General features: G+C 38.3%; 1 protein-coding gene across 2 annotated transcripts; it reads right to left on the bottom strand.

Moving 5' to 3' along the window:
- Positions 1-12,681: 12,681 nt before the first annotated feature.
- On the bottom strand, positions 12,682-22,097 carry zdhhc21 (zinc finger DHHC-type palmitoyltransferase 21). 2 transcript variants are annotated; one of them, XM_041778770.1, is made up of 8 exons: positions 22,010-22,097; positions 21,232-21,405; positions 21,044-21,142; positions 20,830-20,941; positions 19,371-19,509; positions 18,944-19,060; positions 18,299-18,342; positions 12,682-16,036 (listed from the first exon to the last, which is right to left on the bottom strand). In XM_041778770.1, the coding sequence occupies exons 2-8, from the start codon at positions 21,383-21,385 to the stop codon at positions 15,904-15,906; spliced, it is 798 nt and encodes a 265-aa protein (XP_041634704.1). In that variant the 5' UTR covers positions 21,386-21,405; positions 22,010-22,097; the 3' UTR covers positions 12,682-15,903. The 2 variants fall into 2 exon arrangements, with proteins under 2 accessions (XP_041634704.1, XP_041634703.1); XM_041778769.1 differs by having other exon boundaries at positions 21,232-21,402; positions 22,010-22,051.
- Between the last annotated feature and the right edge of the window lie 84 nt (positions 22,098-22,181).

Raw genomic sequence — 22,181 nt, 5'->3', positions numbered from 1 at the left:
TACTGCCTTGTCGAAAAAAAAAGGCTACCGCAGCACGAACACTACCTCTGAGATACTACTAAGAATTAAAAATGTATGAAAATATGACAACCCCCATACTGCAATGCCAGTGAGGTGAGTAGAAAGGTAATTTCAATATTTGATGGGGCTATTTGTCCTTTAAGGTACGCTACTGTGAGTAAGATTTAATGAATGGAGTTTCGAAGACTAAGCTCCAAATTAAGCTCACCTTCCTCTTATTAAATGCTTAGCCTTGTGATAACAACAATAACAGTAAAGATATCATAATACTGTAAAGAGATGAGCCTTTCTGCGCATGAGGAAAACATGCAGCAGATTTCGATAGGGAGCAGCAATCCATAGAACACCAGCTAAATTCGGATATCGAACTAGCTGCCACAAAAGTTACGAATCGGCTCTCTGAGTCCGGGGTTGTCATATACGACAAGAAGAAACACGTTAAATAACTTTGAAGCATAAACTGCAGCCACTTAGGCTCTGTTGTGCCGTTAGAATGACACACTATCCATGCCTTCGTAGCTCTTACAGAACGTCTTTTAACAAACCTGGTCCTTGGGTCACTTTCTGAGGTCTTCAGAGGTTAAATCCACTTGAGTAATTCCGATTTGAACGTCTTTTATCCATTCTATAAATTAATTTTTGCAATTGTTCCTGTCGCTAGCTTTAGCATCAGCCATCATAATGCATACTGACAAGCTGTGACAGCCAATAGCAAACTGTTCTGTCATCACGTCATGCTTTGTCAAACTGCGCATGCTCTAACACTTGGAAATTGTACGAGACAGCCTGAGAGGTTTATAATAGAGATAGAGAGCCTTTGATTTGGCTCTGCAGAAAGAAACTGCTTTGAATAATGATTCAAAAGAAGCCAAGTTCCACTGTCAGGTTACACAGGGATAAAATATTTTGAAAAAAAAATTGTTTAAATCACAAAATGATTTTTTTGATCAGTTTTTGGTCTCCTAGAGATAGGAGAATACATTTGTGCAAAATAGCCTTAGTCATTATTGTTTACTGTGTTTAATACATACAAATCTGTGAGTTTTAATTTCTGTATTTTTTTCTTTTGTTTTTATTGTCCCATCACCTCTCAAAAAGTCAGGTGATATTGCTGCAGCACACATATATTTAAAGCACAGGTTGTCCTGAAAAATGTTCAGAGCTTGAGGAAGGTAAATTTCTTGCTTGAATTTAGATATTAGAAGAGATTTGACATCACAAAGCATCAGCCATAAAAGTATAAAAATGTGTCACTTTTTGACTCTTTTTGGTTAATTTGCGTGTTGTTTTCATGCCTGTTCTGTCATAGAAAAGCGTAAAAAAAATCAGAAGTTGAGACACTAGCCAACACCAGCAGCAAGCCCTGAGCACAAAAGTTCATCCCTCATTCATCTGCACTGACACAGACAAACAAACTTCAACTTAAACCCCGGTGACGGCACAATAAAAGCTCGTCTGTAGTCAGGCGAGTGTATAAATATTCAGAGACAAATGTCAGCCTGCGTTGCTTCTTCTGCATGGGAAAAGCGCGGGCTGGACAAGGGCTCTTTGTCTGACAATATCAAATTAACACTGCAGAGCGTGCACAGAGAGGTGCACTCAAGGAGCACTCTTACTCTCCAAAGAGGATAAATTCTTCCTTAAGTTATTCAAATAACATTATCAACCTAAAAACCTGCTTTGATCACTCTGCACAATTGAAATTTTTCAATCTTAGCTGTCACATTGAAGAAAAATGGGCTTTAAAGCAGTTCAGTGATCAGTTAAAACTCATGGCCTTGAGGAAAACAATAATTCAAAAAGAAATGAGTGTCAGTGCCAAGACGTTTTCACGAATATTTCTCAAAAAAATGTTGAAAATGCCTTTTTAAAAAGGCTCTTGAAAACATAAGAGGCTAACCTGAGAATATGACAAAGAAAGTTAAGTGCTGTGGTCAAGGAGCCTCACCCTCAACACACGAAATATAAAGACAGCTTCACTAGGGAACAAAAAATGATGGTTTAATTCTAAGGAAATAAGTTTTTTGAAAGGGCCAGAAATTGCTGCACTTGAAGACTAGGCTTGTATTTTTTAAACAATGCCATAAGTTTTCAAATGCAACTTTAAAAGAAACACATTAGAAGAAAAAAAAAAGTCTTTCTGGAGTAACATTTTCTTGTCAGTGATGTTCTTGAGGAAGTTCTTTCAAAGAGAGAAGTCAAATAAAACTCCACTTACCATCCACCACGTCCTTGCCGACACATCATAACAAAGCTGCCATTTAATGGACCTCTCTGTAAGTTTCCCAGCCATCTCTGTGCTTCGACAGGAAGATAAGACACATAATCACAGCCAGGGCATCAGAGGGGGCATGCTGTGCCACATGTAGGCCAATGCTGCATTATGGGAAAGAAAAAAATCAGCAACATCTTGACCAGTGACTTGAACTTGACTGTGGTAATTACACGAGCCATGACCCTGTTATCCCCCCCCCACACACACACACATACACAATAACCCCCACCCCTCCCTTTCTTCCCCTCTGTTACAGGAGCTCTACAAGTGGCATGATAATGATTCACAAAAAAGCAAGACGCAAATGTGGTTTCAAGAAATATATACAAATTCTAATTTTAAGCTCTAAAGGTTGGAATTTATGTTTTGAAAAATTAAAATATAACCTTCAAAAACACATTTTCAGCACACACATTTACTGAATTGTTTTCTGCATATATATAAAGATGGGCATTGTCACGCCACCTGCTGTTGTGCAAAGGTGAAGCCAAAAATTTCCATTGCAATAAATGTGGGTGTACATATTGTGCTGGTGATTTAATTTGGAGCCACTGTTGCTCAGCAGACTCTATGTGGTTTTGACGTCCTGCCCCTTCTGCTAACATAATCTCCATATTTAATTCACTGATAAAATTCAAAATAGCCCTTAGGTTGGCTTGAAGAAGACAATCATATTTAGAAAAAGTCCTTCAAATTTTCCCTTCCTGTTTTGCCTCTGACACAGAGTGCTGTAAGACTTGTCAACAGGCTTGTCATCATGAATTTTGACATTTTTCTTAAAAGCATCAAATAACTCATCAGAACTAAATTTTGAAGAAAAATTAAAACTTGGGCATGAATAAGTCCTTTAGTACTAACTATAAAGACGGACACCGTTTTTGAGAAAATGTGTTTGATGTGTATTTAGGTTTTAAAGTTTCACCTATGTCCCATCTGTTAACATGGAGGAGGCGGAGCTTATGACCAATGCTGTTGCAATTCAGGAGGGGGAGCACCAAGTGTTTGGGCTTCACTTTTTCAGGGCTTTTATATCATCCATCTTATTATACAGTCTTTTACTGTGTCTCGATTTAGGGATGGCATCCATGAATAACCCAGACAAGGAAGGGCTTGTCCGATTAATCTAAAATGGGACAGCCTGTCTATAAAGGATTCCTCATTTACATCACCTGTTTTCTCCACCCTTACCAATTTGTTTCTCAGCGCTGCCCCTTTTGCTTAACATCCTCAGTAGAAGCAGCAGAACAAGCTAGCACTATTAACTAGACTTCATCTTTGACATTACTAATGTTAAAAACAGAAATGATATTGGACACTGGTGGCCTTGTGGTTATGTTTGCACATGTATATCTGGAGGCTATTGTGCTCAAAGCAACCTGTGGCTTCATTCCCCCATAGAAAGTAAAAATTACATTGGAAGATGCTGGGGATAGTAGAAACCCAATACCAACATTTAAAATTTTTATACTCGGTTGTTTGAAAACTCATTGAACTACTGTGTAATAGCCCTTTGATATGTATGATATGTGCATTATGTACAGTGCCTATAAAAAGTATTCACCCCTGGGATGTTTTACTTTTTTGTTGATTTTATAAATCAGTCATGGCCAATATAATTAAGCCTTTTGTGACAAAAAAAACCTTCTTCAATGTCAAAGTCAAAAGAGATTTATAGAAAGTTGGTACCAATTAAACAAAAATATGTTATGTAAAATATGTGACAGCATATATATTTTTTCCCCATTTAAAGTGACCGACCAAATCCAATAGAAGTCCAGGTAATAGTTTGGAAGGTCCAGTCACTGGTTAATCAGTATTCCTGGCTACCATTACACCATTAAGGTAAAAGAACACTCCAAACAACCAAGAAAAAAGGTTATTGAAAAGTGTAAGTCAGGGGATGGATATGAAAAAATTCAGCTGAACAAGTTCAGTGAAATCCATCATCAAGAAATAGAAGAAATATAGCACAATCTGCCTAGATCAGGCTGTACTCATAAACCCATGAGACTCCATGGTCAAGTGGAAAAATGTTCTTTTGCCTGATTAGACCAAATGGTGCTTTTTGGCCATCAGACAAGATGTTATGTTTCTTGGACACCAAACACTAATGCACCATCCCCACCGTGAAGCACAGTGGTGGCAGCATCATGCTGCGGGGATGCTTCTCAGCAGCCAGCTCTGGAAGGCTTGTAAAGGTAGAGGGTAAAATGAATACGGCCAAACACAGGGAAATCCTTGAGGGCAATTTTATTCAGAGTACTATTGCTTAGGCGAAGATTTATTCTCCATTAAGACAATGAACTGCAGGGAAAGCTACACAGAAATGGTTTAAAGACAACAGGGTGAATATTCTGGAGTGGCTGAGTCAAAGCCCAGACCTCAATCTGGTAGAGAATTTGTGGCTGGACTTGAAAAGGGCTGTTCATACCAGTTCCCTTGCAACCTGACAGAGTAAAACTGCATAGTCTAGATGTGCAAGCCTGACTGAGACCTATCCACACAGACTCAGTGCTGTGATTGCAGCCAAAGGTGCATCTACTAAATACTGAATTGAAGGGGGTGAATATTTATGCAGTTACTTATTTTACATTACATATTTTTATTTGATTCATACTACAATGTAGAAATCTGATTTTACTTTGACATTTAAAAGTTTTTTTGCTTTTTATTTTTGCAATAAAATAGCCAATTATATTGACTATGATTTATTGATTAAAATCAATTAAAGAGTGAAACATCCAATGGAGGGAATAATCAGCACTGTATCCTTCTTTGGAAGGCAGGACACATTTATCAGTCTGCACAGCAGCACTGTGATGTAAACTGTGTTTAAATCTCTTCACAGATTATACCCTCAGAAGGAAGTATTCGCCTGAAATGGGACATAGCTTGTTTGTACTACTAAGTCATGGTGATTGCAGGATGATTGTGAGTCAGTCATGACATTTGAATTGAACCTGTCACTCAGCTTGAACCTCATCAACCCTGTTTTTGGACTCGAAAAACCTGCTAGCTTTGGGAGTTTCTACTGGAAAACTGAAACAGCTTTACATGGCTCTATTGCACTGGGTCTAAAGTCAAAATGTCAAAATAATGAGACTGAAATGTCAATTTAAATGATTGCTCCGGTTCAAACATGGTCTAATCTATGATTCACTGAGCAAGTCATGTAGATCAGGCGGTCATCAAAGGACCTATTGCTCTGACTTTCCCTTCAGTGTCAGAGCTCAACTTGAACCTACTGTGTTTTGATCCATGAATTAAGACATTTGGCGTGTCCATGTAAATGTTATCCAAATGCTGGTTGAAAGGACCTTTTCTCTCCTGCCACATTCCAATCCTCCTCTCTGAGGCCGCTCGATGGCAGCTGGATTTCCCCACAGGGATCGTGGGTGGACTTAGCAACTGTTACTTAGCATTAGTTACAACAAATAATGAAAATAGTGGAAAAATAACTGGGAGACAAAGACAAACATTCAGCTATAATGTCTCTGACCTGTAGGAGTCAGAGGTTAATAGACAGTAAATATTAGCGCTACCACCGTTACATGTCACAATAAACCTGAAAATTCTGGGCAAATAGACAAAACAGTTGAAATATGAGGGAATTTATGTACAATTAAGCCTCCCTAATGAGGCACTTGCAGGAAACACAACATGCTGTTTGTTTGTCATACAGCTGCTTTAATAAGTACCTGCTCACTGTTGACCTTTTCAGCACACCTGACTCTAATAAAGCACTAATGAGGAGCCTAATTAGGAGCTGGCCTGTTTAATTAGTGCTCATACACAAAGAACAATAAGACACTCAGCTGTCATCATGCAGGCAAATGTCAGCTCACGGTGGAGAAAAGGCAAATAAATGTAACAGTGAGGGATGAAAGAAATAGATTTACGGTCTCATTGAACACTTTGGGTTACATCATCAAAAGAAAACTCAGAGGGAATCTGATTAACAAGGCTGTATCGTGTTGTTTTTGTGGCTTGTAGAGCTTTTGACAAGTAGGTTTTACGTGCTAACCCTTAATTAAAATGTCATGTTTAAAAGTAGCTTATTGAGAAACCCCTGTTTATGCCTTTATTTAGAGAGGAGGGTAGTGGACAGAGAAAGAGAGTGGGGGTGAGACATGCAGGAGAGGAGCCACAGGCCAGACTTGAACTGTGGATATGGGGCACTACCTATATGCAAGGCCATCTGCACCCCAGCCTCTAGATTTTTAATGCAACAGACATCAAAGATGTGCAAACATGTGGGCAGTGACAGTTGTGTTGTTTAAAATGCCCATATCTATCATTTTTTTATCTAATTTTTGGGGGCATTTTGCCTTTATTATGACAGGAGAGCTGAAGAATGACAGGAAATAAGGGGAGAGAGAGTGGGGAAACACAGAAATTGGCACTGTGACCAGTGTGATAAGGACTCTGGCATCTGAATATGGGCACCTGCTCAACCAACAGGGCTAAACTGGCCTCTCATGGCTCTACTTCCATGTGTAAAGAGAACATAACTGAGTCTTTGGGTGGGCAATGAAAGTGTAGCATATCATGTTATCATGATGAGACTTTTATTTTGTTTTCTAGATCATGAAATAAAAAAGATCATCAAATGTCAAAGTGAAAGCAGATTTCTACAAAGTAATGTCAGTTAAGCAAAAATATGTAAGGTTAAAAAAAAAGATTCACCTTGTTGTGTTTAAACCATTTCTGTGTAGCTTTCCCTGTATGCTTTGGGACATTGTCTTGCTGGAGCATAAATCTTCTTTGTAGCTGTAGTTCTCTTGCAGGGTGAATAAGATTGTCCTCCAGGATTTTCCTGTATTTTGCCACATTCATTTAAGCATTCGAGGACCTGCTGCCATGAAGCATCCCCACAGCATGATGCTACCACCACTGTGCTTCACAGTGGGGGTGATGTGTGTGTGATGTGCGATGTTTGCCATCTTGTCTGATGGCCAAAAAGCACCATTTTGATCTCATCAGACCGAAGACCTTTCCTCATTTGACGATGGAGTCTCCCACATGCCTTTTGGCAAACTCTACTTAAGGTTCAGTATGAGCTTTCTTTAACATTGACCTTTTCCTTGCCACTCTCCCATGAAGCTTTGACTGGTGAAGAACCCAGGCACTTGACCATGAAGTCTCCCTCATGCCTTTTGGTGAACTCTAGTCCAGATTTAATGAGTTCTCATCAATACTGGTTTCATCTTTGCCACTCTCCCATAAATTTATGGGAGATTCTTCTTCTTGCACGGTCATTCAGTTTGTGAGGATGGCCTGATCTAAGCAGATTTACACATCCATAGTCCGTCCATTTCTTGAAGATGGATTTAACTGAACTCCAGGAGATGTTCAGTGCCTTGGAATTTTTTTCTGTATCCATCCCCTGATTTGTACTTTTCAATAACCTTTTCTCTCAGTTGCTTGGAGTGTTCTTTTGTCCTCATGGTGTAATGGTAGACAGGAATACTGATTAACCAGTGCCTGGACCTTTCAGATACATTTGTCTTTATACAACAATCACTTGAGAAACATTCACTGCACTCGGGTGATCCCCATTCCATTAATTGTGAATGACTTTTCTAATTGGCATTACTTTTTAGAAATTTGTTTTCACTTTGACATTAAAGAGGGTTTTTTTTTTCATAAAAGCCCAATTATATTGACCGTGGTTAATTTGTAAAATCAACAAAAGGGGTAAAACATCCACTGCTTCTTATATGCACTGTACTGATGGTAATCTTTATATCAATAAAGTCAGTAGTAAATAGTCTGGGCTATGAAAGTTTTATTATCACCTCCACACATAGAGAAATGGAGTCTGTTGGAGCAGTTAGGGGAAAGGAAAACGTTGAGGGCCGAGCCCACGCTTGCGCAGCGTGTACCTTATTGATTTTGAGGGTAAAATCGATACATTTCATCGTCTTGATTGGATTAACTGTTTCAATTTCAAGTTCAACTTTTAATTGGATTTCTACTTTCTACAATGAGAGCGCGTTTAGGAAAATCAATAGGCCAATCAATACCTCTGTGTTCAGGAAGTTCAGCTGTGGAGCTGAAAATGGAGGAACGTGGCAGACACTTGCTACTGGATACCCTGTCAGATGACTCGCTGAGGTTTAAAAAATTCAATTATATTTTATTAACAGTGAGGAGAATGCTATGATAGTTACTGTGTTAAAGTGGAATCAGAGAGTTGAGAAGAAGTATGATTCCCATGATTGCATAAAGGTCATGGAATCTTTTCTGAATTATACAGAAACATATTTCAATTTTTCTTTTAAATTTGTGGAAGAATCTGAAACGACAGCAGAGCAAAGGAGAACTGTTTGTTTGGATGGCCTTATTCGCCGGGTCAAAAATGGTCCACAGCCCATATGGATAGAAATAAAAAATGATCATTCAACCCATTATTAGTAATCGGATCATAATTTCCATCTCCCATCTTTGAGACTTAATCCTTGTCTGGGCTTGGCAAAAAGGCCGCAGAACACGCCAAGCCACTAACTCCAATCCTAGACAGGTAAACAGCCTCGTATCTGAGTGCTAACTGCTCCAAGCATAGTTTATGTTTATCAAGCATGCGGCTAATTATTTCTTTTGTTCGGCCAGATGTCATAGACTGTAAAAGTAGCAGGTGGCCACTTATTTAATTAGTGCAGTTGACCAACCATTACCAGAGATTAAGAGCACATTTAACCCGGGCTGCTGCAGGCTGCTATTATCTACATCAGACCCCTTTAATTTAACTGTACTGATGCCCAAAATGACAAGTTCAATTCACCACAGGCTTGTTAAAGCATGCTAAATTTTTTAGGTTTTGAAACACAACCAGCTCACAATCGGTTAAAAATAAATAAATGAATGAATCAAAAACAGACACAAATCTCAGTCCTTATCTTGTAGTTCAGCCTGGTATTCTGCTGGACTTGAGCAAATGTAAATTACATTTGGTAAAGATGGAGTAGTCTCCAGTCACTCAGAGTAATAGCATGTATTTGCATGTGTGGGTGGTGGGTTGTCTTAAGTGGTGGTTTCAAACATGTAACCATTCTGGACACCACACATAGCTAATTTTCACGGATCATGCACACATTATGCACGCCTCACTGAGACAGAACAACCATTCAGGACAATGGGCATTTGGTTGGAGATGACTGAGCTGTAGCTACTGTACCGATTTATGTGAAACATACAGTAAAGCAAGAGAAACAAGCAGCTACAAAACCACTCAAGCAGTCTGATGCTGCAGAGAGAGGATACAATACAAAATATGGTGAAAGTAAGAATAGGAACAATTAAACTTTCTTGTTTAAGATGGTCACAACAGTGTTTTTTCATGCAGAGCCTATACATAGAATTCAACCCCTCGGATGTTCTAAATCAACCATGGTCAGTATAATTGGTCCAGCTAATTGGTGTAGTAGTCTCACAATTAGTGAAATGAAGATCACCTGAGTGCAGTGAATGTTTCTCAAGTGATTGTTGTATAAAGACAGCTGTGTCTGGAAGGTCCAGTCATTGGTTAATCAGTATTCCTGGCTACCATTACATCATGAGGACAAAAGAACACTCCAAGCAACTGAGAGAAAAGGTTATTGAAATGTATAAGTCAGGGGATGGATACAAGAAAAAATTCCAAGGCACTGAACATCCCCTAGAGTTCAGTTAAATCCATCTTCAAGAAATGGATGGACTATGGCACATGTGTAAATCTGCCTAGATCAGGCCATCCTCACAAACTGAATGACCGTGCAAGAAGGAGAATCTCCCTTAAATTTATGGGAGAGTGGCAAAGATGAAACCAGTATTGAAGAGAAGTCATTAAATCTGGACTAGAGTTCACCAAAAGGCATGAGGGGGGCTTCGTGGTCAAGTAGGAGAAAGTTCTTTGGTCCGATGAGACCAAAAAGGTGCTTTTTGGCCATCAGACAATACACTGTGTTTGGTGGATGCCAAACACTGCACATCACCACAAACATACCATCCCCTCAGTGAAGCATGGTGGTGGCAGCATCATGCTGTGGGGATGCTTCTCGGCAGACGATCCCGGAAAGGCTTGTCAAGGTAGAGGGTGAAATGAGTGTGGCAAATTATACTGTAGGTTGGATGATCTTATTCAGTCTGCAAGAGAACTACTGCTCATTACAAATTCATAAATTTATGGCATTTTAAAGTTAATTTACATGGAACAAAACTGAAAACACTGGTTGGATTGACGTTGTCTCCTGGATGCTGTCCCTGTGTTGTTTTCCTCTAAATAGTCCCAGTTTGAGACAATGTCTCTTTGAAGTCAGGATGGTAATGATTATGTGATAATTCTGGTCAAAAATCACAAGTATTCCCTTACCGCTCAGTCCAAGTGAAAATATAATGATTAGGCTATCAAATGCAGGGCTATTTTTTACTTAAGAATCTCAAAATTTTAAGCTTAGTTGTCATTGATAAACCTTTTATGCACAAAAATTTTGAGCTAAAAAAAATCTTTGCCTAGAATTGCAACTTTTAACTCAAATATTTCAGATTAATTCTGAGTCTGGTTTCTCTAAATTTACAGCTTTATTATAACAAAAAATTTAATGTAGCTGTCTTACTAATTATTGTTATTTTCTTCCAAATAAACAGATACCTTTAGTGTCTTTAATTTCAGTGTCCCTAATAAGCCACTGTAAAATTGGGCACATGAAGTATCAAAACATTTTTACCTCTGCCAAGGAGGTTATGTGACTGGGTGGGTTTCTTTGTTTGTTTGTTTGTTTGTTAGATTGTTAGCAACATAACTCAAAAAATCATGGACGGATATTCATGAAGTTTTCAGGAAATGTCAGAAATGGCATAAGGAAGAACTGATTAGAGTTTGGTACTGATCCGGATCACCGTCTGGATCCAGGAATTTTTTTAAAGGATTCTGTACTATTGGGAGATTTACCACTTTACACCAGGAGACGACGGACATGAGTAACTTATCCAAAGTTTTGAAGTTTATAGAGTTTGAAAGATGCACGCCCGGTCGAGGAGACGAGTAGGAGCGTAACAGAGAAAAAGACAGAGATTTGTAGCGAGAATACTCACAATGCTGGGGGGAATAGAGGATTTTCACAAGTAGCAAAGCCAATGCTTTGCCTCACTGTGTCTCCACCCCACAGAGGAGGGAGTAATCGGCAAATTAGATTTTGGGAGTGATCCGCATCATTGTCTGGATCCAGGGGTGTTTTTAAAGGATTCTTCACTATTGAGAGATAGGGCTAATGGCGGAGGTCTGCACTCTCTGAGTGCTTTTCTAGTTTAAAGTGTGGGTATTATGCCTTTTATTCAAGGATTTACACATCTCTCTGATACCCACATAGTAGCTTCACATGGTTTACAGCTCAAAAAACTCCTCATGTTTCTCACACTGGCCTCCTTAAAAACCCTTATTTTAACCTCCGTCTAAAACGCTTCATTTTCGCTGCTGTCTCTTTAACACCCCCTGCTCCGCAGACCTGCTTTCCTCCGATTGGCCGATTTCCTGGAGGCTGGCAGCCGGCAGGACTCAATGTTTTGTGCCTGCCCCCTCCAATGTGGCTGAGTTGCTATGCTAGTATTTGTAAACTTTGAATGAACCGGTCCGACTGAGTAAAATATGACGAATTTTGATGACGTCCGTACGTGTTAGACCCGGAGTCTGACGCTGATAGTTTGGAGAGAGAGGGGGAAGAAAACCAGCAGCAGCAGCAGCAGCAAAGGATAGAGCGGGACAAATCTGTTTGGTAAGTGTTACTGTGTTACTAAATAGCTAAATGGCTAAAAGGCCTTGTGGGGGCGGTCTGTTCCACTTTGCCGGCAGCACGGATGAACCAGTCAGGTGATCTTATTCTAGTCTCGGGAAGATCTTGGAGAGATTCCCAACGAACCGTTTTCATCAGTTTACACTCTAATTCCAAGATTTCTGCCACATACATTGATCTTGCGGTTTGAAAATTTGCATACGTGAAGTATGGACACCCAACTTTGTGACTTTATATTTATGTTTTAAAAATCGGAAAAGTGTAATACCCCCTCTTTGAATTAATTCTCTGACATTTGAGCACAAATCCATTTTCTTTTTAAGTATATAATAATAGAAGAGGCTTAGGCTACTTGCAAGCTAGTCACACAAGGTCTACATTTCATAACACAGTTCATAAAAACGCCAGTGATATGTGCTATATCAGTTCCCCCTTATTTACATAATAGGAAAATAATTATTCAGCCCAATTAAGGTTGTTGAAACAAATTTAAAAAAGAGAAAGGATTCATTTCAAACTTATCCAGAATCTAATTTAATAGAGTATGAATACCTTTATGATATACTGTATATTCTTTCTACCACCATTAAAAGTGTTCCAAACCAAATATACGACAGTTTTTCATAGGCTTTATAGACAGAGAGAAATGGATAAGATGTATATGATATATTAATTTAATCCACAAAATTGAACCGTTCCAGTGTTTGAGGTCTGAATTGAACAACATAAGGCTTGAAAATATTACAAACACAGCAAATAAACAATGTTCAACAAAAAAACGCAGAGGACCAAACTGAGAGCCTTGGGGGACACCAGATGTCTGCTAACAAGGAAAGTAAGCTAGCATTCATCCTTAATATGCTTACATCTTTAGTGTCCTGCAGCTCTTGATTCAAACTTTTGTGTTACTGTGTTTGTGGTGAACATGTTGAGGCTGTATGTTACATTGTCAAACTATACACAGCAGCTGTAGAAATGTTAACCTAAACTCACAATATGCATCAGATTACCACCACTGTTGTCACAATAAGGATGACTTTACTGACACACAATGCTTATTGCTTTCATAACATACATGTCAAAAAGAAAAAGTAATTAATGTAATCTATCAGTACCATTGTCTTTCACACCAGTCACACACATCTGCCCACCTAAACACCATAATGATTCAAACGAACAGTCCAAAAACCTGAATCAGAGTTATAAAAACCACTGAGCAATTATGAACACACACACACACACACATGCAACTACAAACAATCTGATTAAAGATAAGGTTGCAACAAAAGAATCACATAAAATAAATAAGTGCACAAATGCAGTGAAACAGACTGTGTGCCAATGTGAAATTCAGTGCATAATATTGAACCGCTACCTTGAAAAATTTCGTGAGAAACATGCACTTACTCGATGCCTGCTGACTATTGCAACAATTCCCCAGGTCTTTGGCTTCATGGAGACCAACATAATGGTAATGTACTGTGATATTAAAATGAAGACCTAGAAAAGGCACTTAAAACTACTCAGATATTAAAACATTTCCACCATGGCAAGCCTTGTTTGCTTACAAGTATGGCTGTGGGATTGTCGAGTATTATAGACAACGACCACCACATCTGTATGCTGATATTAGCATGCACCGACTTGTCTTTTTCTAAAGTTTCTGGTTCAGAATTCAGTAAAATAACAGAACCACGGGGTTACAGTCAAAACCAGCATAAATAATCGGTGTAAGTTAGCCGTGTCACCACACATCAATTAATAACGAGTAAACATTTGTAAAACCAGTTGTTCAGACATATTAAGGGCTTAACTGTAACAGTTGCAGCACTACAACTATATGAATAAACCTCATAAATATTTTTCAGGAACTTTTTAAAAGAAAGTGATGTGATTGACAAAGCTAACTTAAGCTAGACAGGCTAATTTAGAAAATGATTATCATTTTAGACAAAAAAACAAATTGTATTACTTGTCTTAGTTATAACTGGAAAAAGTATAACGTATAAGTCTGTATGGTTAATAAAAAGGCTAGCTTAGAATTAGAGCTGGAAACAGGTAGCAGCTACACTAGTATTGTCCAAAGGTAACAAATTCCACCAAAAAGCTACCTTATAAATATGTTACAGCTAGCTCAATCTGTAAAAAACTGAAGTGTAAAAAGATGTGTTGTGTTTTGAGGGTCTTATGTCTGCTATGCTAAACTTATTACCTTCCAGCTAGCTGGCTTTCCATTAAGCATACAGCAAACTAGCTGAGATCTTACTTGGTATGTGCTTCTCTGTTTACATCTGGATTGTTATTTGCTTTTATAATTATTTATTTATCAATACAACTAAGTAGGAGGTAGTGCCAATAAAAAATAGGCAATCCCTTGGATGTTTTACCCATTTGTTGATTTTATGAAACACACCATCCCCACTATAAATCACAGTAGTGGCAGCATCATGTTGTGGGAATGCGTCTTAGCAGCTGGCCCTGGAAGGCTTTTAAGGTAGATGGTAAAATGAATGTGGAAAAATATAGGCAAATATGTTGCATCTACAAAATACTAACTTGAAGTGGTTCAATATTTACACCATCATCAGTTTTACATTATTTTTCTTTTTAGTTAATTGACATTACATTGTAGTAATCTGTCAAAGATTTTTTTTTCATTTTTTTCTGTCAAAAACAAAGTTATATCAACCTTGATTGATTTATAAAATCAATAAATGAGTAAAAAATCCAAGCGGGTTAATATTTTTCATAGGCACTGCAATAGGAGTCTAAGACAAGTTTCCTTAAGTGGATGCTATTCAATGTGACATACTATAAAAAAGCAGCCTAATGTAGCATATCATACCAAAATCTGATCATAAATGTATATTGCATTTCCCAAAATGTCACACTTTCATGTTTAAAGGAACACTACCCTGCTATATCCTTTAAGGACAGAATGTGACTCTTAAATACCTTCATGAAGATACTTCACAAAACAAAAAATACCGCGATTGTACAGCAGATTTGACTATTATATATACACAACCTTATCCTGAAAGTATAAACTTGGTTCAGTGTTGGGTTTGGGTTTTTAAACTGTCTGTTGCTATAACACATCTTCATACCGGCATAAAAGCTTCTGCTATCAATATTAATCAAGTTATACACTTTGTTCCGTGGACATGCTTTATAAAACATCAATTCATCAATATTTTGTCCATAAATTAATGCAAAAAACATTCATAAATCATCACAAATTAAAGGAATGCAGTTGATGCCAGATCCCCTCACGATTCCCATGTAATTTCAACTAGAAAACATGACACCACGACAAATTAAAAAGACATACTTAAAGAAAAAAGGCACAAACTTTATACAAACAAAACTGCCTTTCTAAAAGACACTGGAGTAGTTCTGTCTGTAGTTGGTTAAAGGTCAGTAGTAAAGGCTCTTTATTGAAGTAACCTGAGAGGGGGTCCCTTTAGCCAGCTTCTTTCCTAAGGTGAAGATGTCCATCCTTCTGAGGCAATAAGCCATGAAAAGTGGTTTCCAAAACGTTGAAAGTGGTAGTCACAGTGAGTATAAAAGCATTTCCCATCACATCCTTAGGTGTTTTTTTCTACCTTTGTTTACTGCCAGTCTTTGTCTTGTGAAGAAAGGCAAAATAAAAATAATAATTAAAAAAAATTAAAAAGCTTTGAGTATCCAATGACAAACCAAAACTGCTGCCAAACTCCAAGAGCGAGAAAAAAACAGGACGGTGAAGGCAAGCAGATGGATTCATAAGTGTGTATGCAGTGTTTCATCATGGCAGCTCCTACCATCTGTGCAGGTAGGAGGCACTATAGTGGTAAAGACCTACACGTGGGTGCGGAAGTGGTGGCTGGCTTGGAGCGGCTGCCTGCTTCGTAGTGGTATGAGCCAGAGGATTTTCCAGCGAGTGCCACAGACCTCAGCGAGCGCCCACTGCCAAGATCTCTTTGAGCCAAATCTGGAATTATGAAAAAACAGAAAATGCATTAAAACATATATTATGAAGAAATTTAAAAGAAATAGATTAACATTTTGGGAACACGCTTAATTTACTTTGTGACAAGCTGAAAAGACTGAAAAGCAGAGACAACTACCAGTTAGCTTAGCTTTGCATAAAGACTGGAAAGAGGGGGCAAAAAGCAAAGAGAGCAAAAAGATCATCAAAATGTTGAGTAGTTACAAAAATCCCTCCTTGTATATTTTTAACAAAAAGGCAATGAGCTGTGTTTCTAGTTCTGAGGCTCTGATTGGTTATATAAATTTCTGGCATGTTTGAAATTTTGGTCGTATGATTACACAGCAGAGCCATAGACCTGATTCCCTGACTTCAGGACTTTTTTTTCCTGTTTGTTTCTGGGCAAACTGTTAAACCGTGTCCAAGAGAGCCATGGCAGCAGCAGGCATTCTTGTTTGATGTGTCTTCCCCCTGCGATTATGAAAGATATGAACGAGTAGGAAATATCTGTGGAGCTCCAGCTGACAAGGAATATTTGCTATGATGTGAGTACATCTAAGATAGAGAGAGCAGAAATGACTACAACCTCTTTCCACTGGAGCTTTTAAGGGACACTTCTTTGACATTTGTCTGACACGTTACTCAGGCCATGCCCAGCCATAGGATATGATGGTGAGAGCACATAAATCATGAGCTTTGACTGTGTGACTCACCATTCACACTACTATTTGACTTTTATGCAACAATATAGTGAATGCTAATAGGGATTCCTTGGTCCTGTGGACACTCAAGGAACTGCAGTTTTTGTACTGGCTTCATTTTTCAACTGTAGCTGTAGCTACTTGAGGCAAACAGACAGCCAAATTAACAGATATTTTCTAAACCTCTTAGAAGCACCTCTAGTGCTACTTTTAAACATGTATTTTGCTTGTGTAATTGTTTCACAAGTTGAAATCAGGATATTTGTATTAAGATTATCTACAGCTAACATTGTGCCAGCACAGGTAGCCCAAATAGCCAAGCACATAACGCCCACAGAACAACAAATGACATTTCCTTTGTTACATTTGAATATGGTATTATGCTAAGCTAAGCTAAGTGATGGAGCTAAGCCAGTGCTTCCAAAAGTGTGGGCAGGAGGCACGCTGGTCGGCCCCAGTGGTACTGTAGGTGGGCCGTAAGAACTAACATCTAAAACAGTAACTAAAACTGATGTAAATTAAAAATGATTTAAATAATATTGTAAATGATCATAAAATACTTGATTGGTTTTAATCATTTCCGTCTCAGAATTAACAAAACACAGCCAGAAGTTTTAACTCATGCCACCTTTGTATCATTTATTTTGTCTAATGTATAAAACTGGTGTCACCGTTTAAATGGTATTGGATTAACTGGTGACACTCTGTTAACCAGTCTACTATTCCACTAGCTTCCTATTTTTAATTATTAATATAATATAAGTGGCTTTTTGAGACAGTAATGTTGGGGAATAGTTTGCAGGGCCAAAAAGTACATTTACATAGATTAATACAAGACAAGAAAATAGGTGTCTTTGCAGATGCCTGATCAAAATAAAATAAATAGCAGTGGCTCATTATTGTACCTTTTGACCCCCGAAAAACACTTTCTGAGTAATGTATCTGAAAGCAAAGCATTCCCACTGAAATTCCCTGTTTTTGAAAGAGTAAAAAGATACATAAAGGTAAATATCTCAGTTTCAAATCATGGTTATGCACGGGTTTTGGTGGAAAATAGATTTTCAGGTATCAAATTAGGCCAAAGCATACTCAGTTTTGGGAAAGGCTGAGCTAAGCAATAACCTCTGATGTTGAAAAATTAAGTGCAGAGGTGAAAAAATCTGATTCTTAAACAGCTGATCTGCTTGAGGAAGTTTGATGATGTGCAGAGCGCCCTATGCACTGTGCGTGACCTGCATGTATGGAGGGCCGGGTCTAGTTATTCATAATGAGATAAATGGCAAAACTGACTGTGGTGTAGCTGTTTGTTAGGAGGCCTATGACCCGCCTTGTTTCCAGCGATCCTGTGATAGGTTGTTTTTAAAGTAAGAGTGAGGCAGCCTTCCCAAAATGGTGATCTCTATTGATGGGCTTCAAAAGTCCTGTTCAGTAACCAGTGGGTGACATCACTAAGACTATGTCCATGTTTAGTCTATGAGCAGAGCTTGTCGTTTAACTGAAAAAACATGCAATCTTCAGAGCTAAATATCTGCAAAACAAGCAAGAAAGACTTAAATAGACTCACATTTCATTTGAGAACTGAGCCATTTTCTCAATAGTGGTAGTATCCTGTAGGAGGAGAAGGGAGAAATAATGCAGATTAAGTTAATCATTCACAAAATCATACTGACACTGGCTTTTTAAAATCATCATTAAATGTATAATCAGAAATTGCCAGTTCTTTACAGTGCTTCTTTTATAGAAAGCTCTATTCCAAACATTTTGTCTCTAAACAACATACTCCTTTTTCCCACCTCACCGTGAAGGCTAAGAATAGTCTTTTTGAACTTCTCAGCTTCATCAGATTCTCGATGAAAGCTTACAAATTTCTCTGCCTAGCTTACAGACACTTTCCTGCACGCTCATACACACAGCCTGACCCAAGACTTTCTCTTATTTCTCTTCTATTGATCACCGCAGAACTGTCACTGATTATTTTCTGTGTTTGATGTGTTACTATTTGGTATGAAGCTGTATGTGCTGTTTTTGTAAAGACATACTATGATCTCAATAGAGCATACATGCTAGATAAACAAGCAGCATCATGCTAATTTGACACAAAGCAACTGTATCAGCTTGGATTTTTTTCCAGCAAGATAAAATGTAATTAAATTGATAAGAGTAATTACAGCAGGATATGAAGTTTGTAACATCATTAGCCTTTACTCACAGAGAGGATTCCCGTCATCTGAGTGTAAAACAAGCTAGTCATGCCTCCAAACATGACCAAACCCATGAGAGCTGAGACTCGCAGCAGAGCCAGCTCATGGCGTGTTGTAAACTTCTCCTGGCAGAGAAAAGCATAAAGTGTTATATCATCAAATTTTTCATCATAAATTTCTTTTATTACTTTTCATTCAAATTTGAATGCTATATCAGAATTTTTACATCATTGCATATTGTAGGTGGCCTTTTCAGGATGTAATAAACTATTCTGTTGGAATAAATTGATCTCTTAAAGTGCTTAAATAGGGTAAATAAAGGCTGTGAATACTGAAATTCCAAACACCTGCAATTCTGTAACGTGGCTTTAAGCTTCCAGAGCATTTTTTCTGCCAGCTGGAGATATTATTAATTTATATTCTTATAAAATGTACCTGATCTAGTCCTGTTAGCGGCTGGAAGTAATAGTACTGGCAGAAGTCCAGCACCAGGGTGAACAAACTGAGGACCTGAGCGTAGAAACAGAGCTGCAGGAAGAGCCAGTGGTTGTCTTCTCCCACGCAGTTATTGATCCTGGAAGGGAGTAAACAGGTATCTTATATCATTTTAGAGATAAAAAACTGAGATGAAGTTGTGAAGAGAAACTACAAAGGGGAATATTCTCAAATGTATCTGTTTTTATAGAATTAGCCCTCTGTTGGCTTCCTGATTGGTCTATTGTGGGTCCAGTTTTTCAGCACACTGGCCTTAATTTGGTTACTATAATCAATCAATCCTTATTTGTACAGTGCCAATTCATAACCAAAGTTATCTCAAGACACTTTCCAAAGAGGGCAAGTCCAGACCAGACATTTTGATATGTTATTATGAAGCCAAACATTAAGTTCAGCATGATTAAGAGATGTACTTGGAGTGTCTGCGAGAGCAAGTCAAGAACTCCCATTGTAATCTGAGAGTACATTTCATCCCATTTCCTAAACAGAAGGAATGCAGGATTTTATCAGTGCATACAGTGCCTATAAAAAGCATTTAAACACTTGGATGTTTTATCCTTATATTGATTTTATAAATCAGTCAGGGTCAATATAATTTGGCTTTTTTTGGCAAAAAAAAAGTTGCATAAAAAAACTCTTTGGTGTTGGAGTGAAAACAGATGTCTACAAAGTAATGCTAATTAAACAAAAATATATAAGGTAAAATAAGAGACTGCGTAAATATTCACCCCCTTTAAAGTGACTGGCCTAATTCAGCAGAGGTCCAGCCAACTGGTGCTAGCAGCCTCACAATTATTGAAATTGGGATCACCGGAGTGCAGCGAATGTATCTCAAACGTTTGCAGTATAAAAACACCTGTGTCTGGAAGGTCCAGTCACTGGTCTTCAGTATTCCTGGCTACCATTACACCATGAAGACAAAAGAACAGGCTAGCATTGCCTTCCTCTAATTTTAACTTTAGAAACAACCTGTTTTACTTAAGAATATTGAGTTAAATAGAATGCTTAATCAATCATTTACATAAAAATGTTTGGTAAAATAGATCGTTTCTTAAGCTAAGGCAAGCAAAGTTATTTTCTTTGCTCCTCGGTTCTGTCACAAGACATTACATAATTTCAGCGATCATTTACAGTTATTCTTATGCACCCTACTGTATATTTATAAGCCAAAAAAATCTAACCTAGTGACAACCAGCAGTGAAGTTATAGATAGATAACATGCTGGTGAATGTATGGGGCTTTAGTTTATGTCTCAGTTCTGTAGTTTCAGTTTGTGTGATTTTTCTGTTTCCTTATTTTCCTTTATCTTTAAATGTTTCATCATTGTTTTCAAAATGTTGGCTGTAATATTTGCCTGGTATACGAGGTAAAAACTGCATGAGCGTGTGCATATCCTTACCAAGGACAGTGGTGGTCCATTCTGCGTACACAATGGCCACAGCGACTGCAGTGGTGGGACCTCTTAGGCCTCATTAAGTTACATTTATTGCACAACTCCCAGTGCTCTCGCTCTGTGAAATAAAAAAAAGAAGTTTTTTAGTGTTATTGCACAATCTGGCACACTGGAGCAAGAACAGAGTTTTGTGCTGTATTTTTTTTTTCTTTACTCATACCAGAGTGAGGTATTTTGGGGTCCACAGGAAGACGGCCTGGATCTGCTGTGGAAGCTCTAACGAGGGCCGCTATGCAGAGAGCTGATGCTATGTAATAACCTGAAGGAATACAGAATGGTTATGGAGGTTTAAATGATTTGATTTCATTGAAACAGAGTCCTTCCTAAAGTTTAATCATGGATACCCACAAACAACTATAGCCCAAGGGATGTGTCCCTCATTGTAGTGTGGAAGTAGAACCAGTTTAGGAATGAAGAAAGTGTTGTAGAGCCAGATCCCAAACACCACGCTGATACAAAGCCAGCCCATCGGGTCCACCACAAAGTGCAGTCGAAGCTTCATGGCTGCCGAGGGGAAATCTACTGTTGAACAAACACACACATAGACACAGATCTTCATTTGATGTTTTGGATAGCTTCACAGATAGAGGACAAAAACGAGATGACTACATCTGACATGTGCTTTATCCTCTGATCTCACATAGGGTTGAATACATTTGACATACATGTTATTCTTTATTGTTATATAACTTCATAGCATTACTAGTATTACTGACTTAAACTGAGGGAGGCATATGTAGTATTTTTACGACAATGGTTGTGATGAAACCTCAGGCCTATTACTGTGTTATAAAGCAGGTGTCTATAAACAAGCCCAGCACTGACAGCCTTACACTGATGTTTAAACATTAACAGCTAATCTAACATATCCTAATTCACCTCAGGGAGCCCTTATAACCCTGCTATTCTACACTTATTACCTAGTTAATGCTAACGCTCGTCTGCCCCATCATTGATACCACAGATAACACTGACAGCCGCGATGGGCTTGGCTCCACAGCCTTACTGGAAGCTAACATCACCGGGCTAACGCTAATATTTTCACCCGCGTTCATATCAAATTTAAATATTCCTGTGTATTTAGAGCTAGTCATGCTGTCCTGGGTTAAAATGAAAGGATACATACTTTTTAAATAGCTGTCCTATTCACCGAACGTATCAGTGTTGATACTTCCTCATCCGAGCCTCTGTGGGCTGGACAGGAGCACTGCTTCGCCACCTGCAATAAAAGTTACGTTTCCGGTCTATCATTTTACAAAATAAAAGACTTATCGCGTGTCCCCAACTTCTAATGTTGG

This window comes from Cheilinus undulatus, linkage group 22, assembly GCF_018320785.1.
Source record: "Cheilinus undulatus linkage group 22, ASM1832078v1, whole genome shotgun sequence".
NCBI classification, from domain to species: domain Eukaryota; kingdom Metazoa; phylum Chordata; class Actinopteri; order Labriformes; family Labridae; genus Cheilinus; species Cheilinus undulatus.
This window is presented reverse-complemented; position numbering and strand designations above follow the sequence as displayed.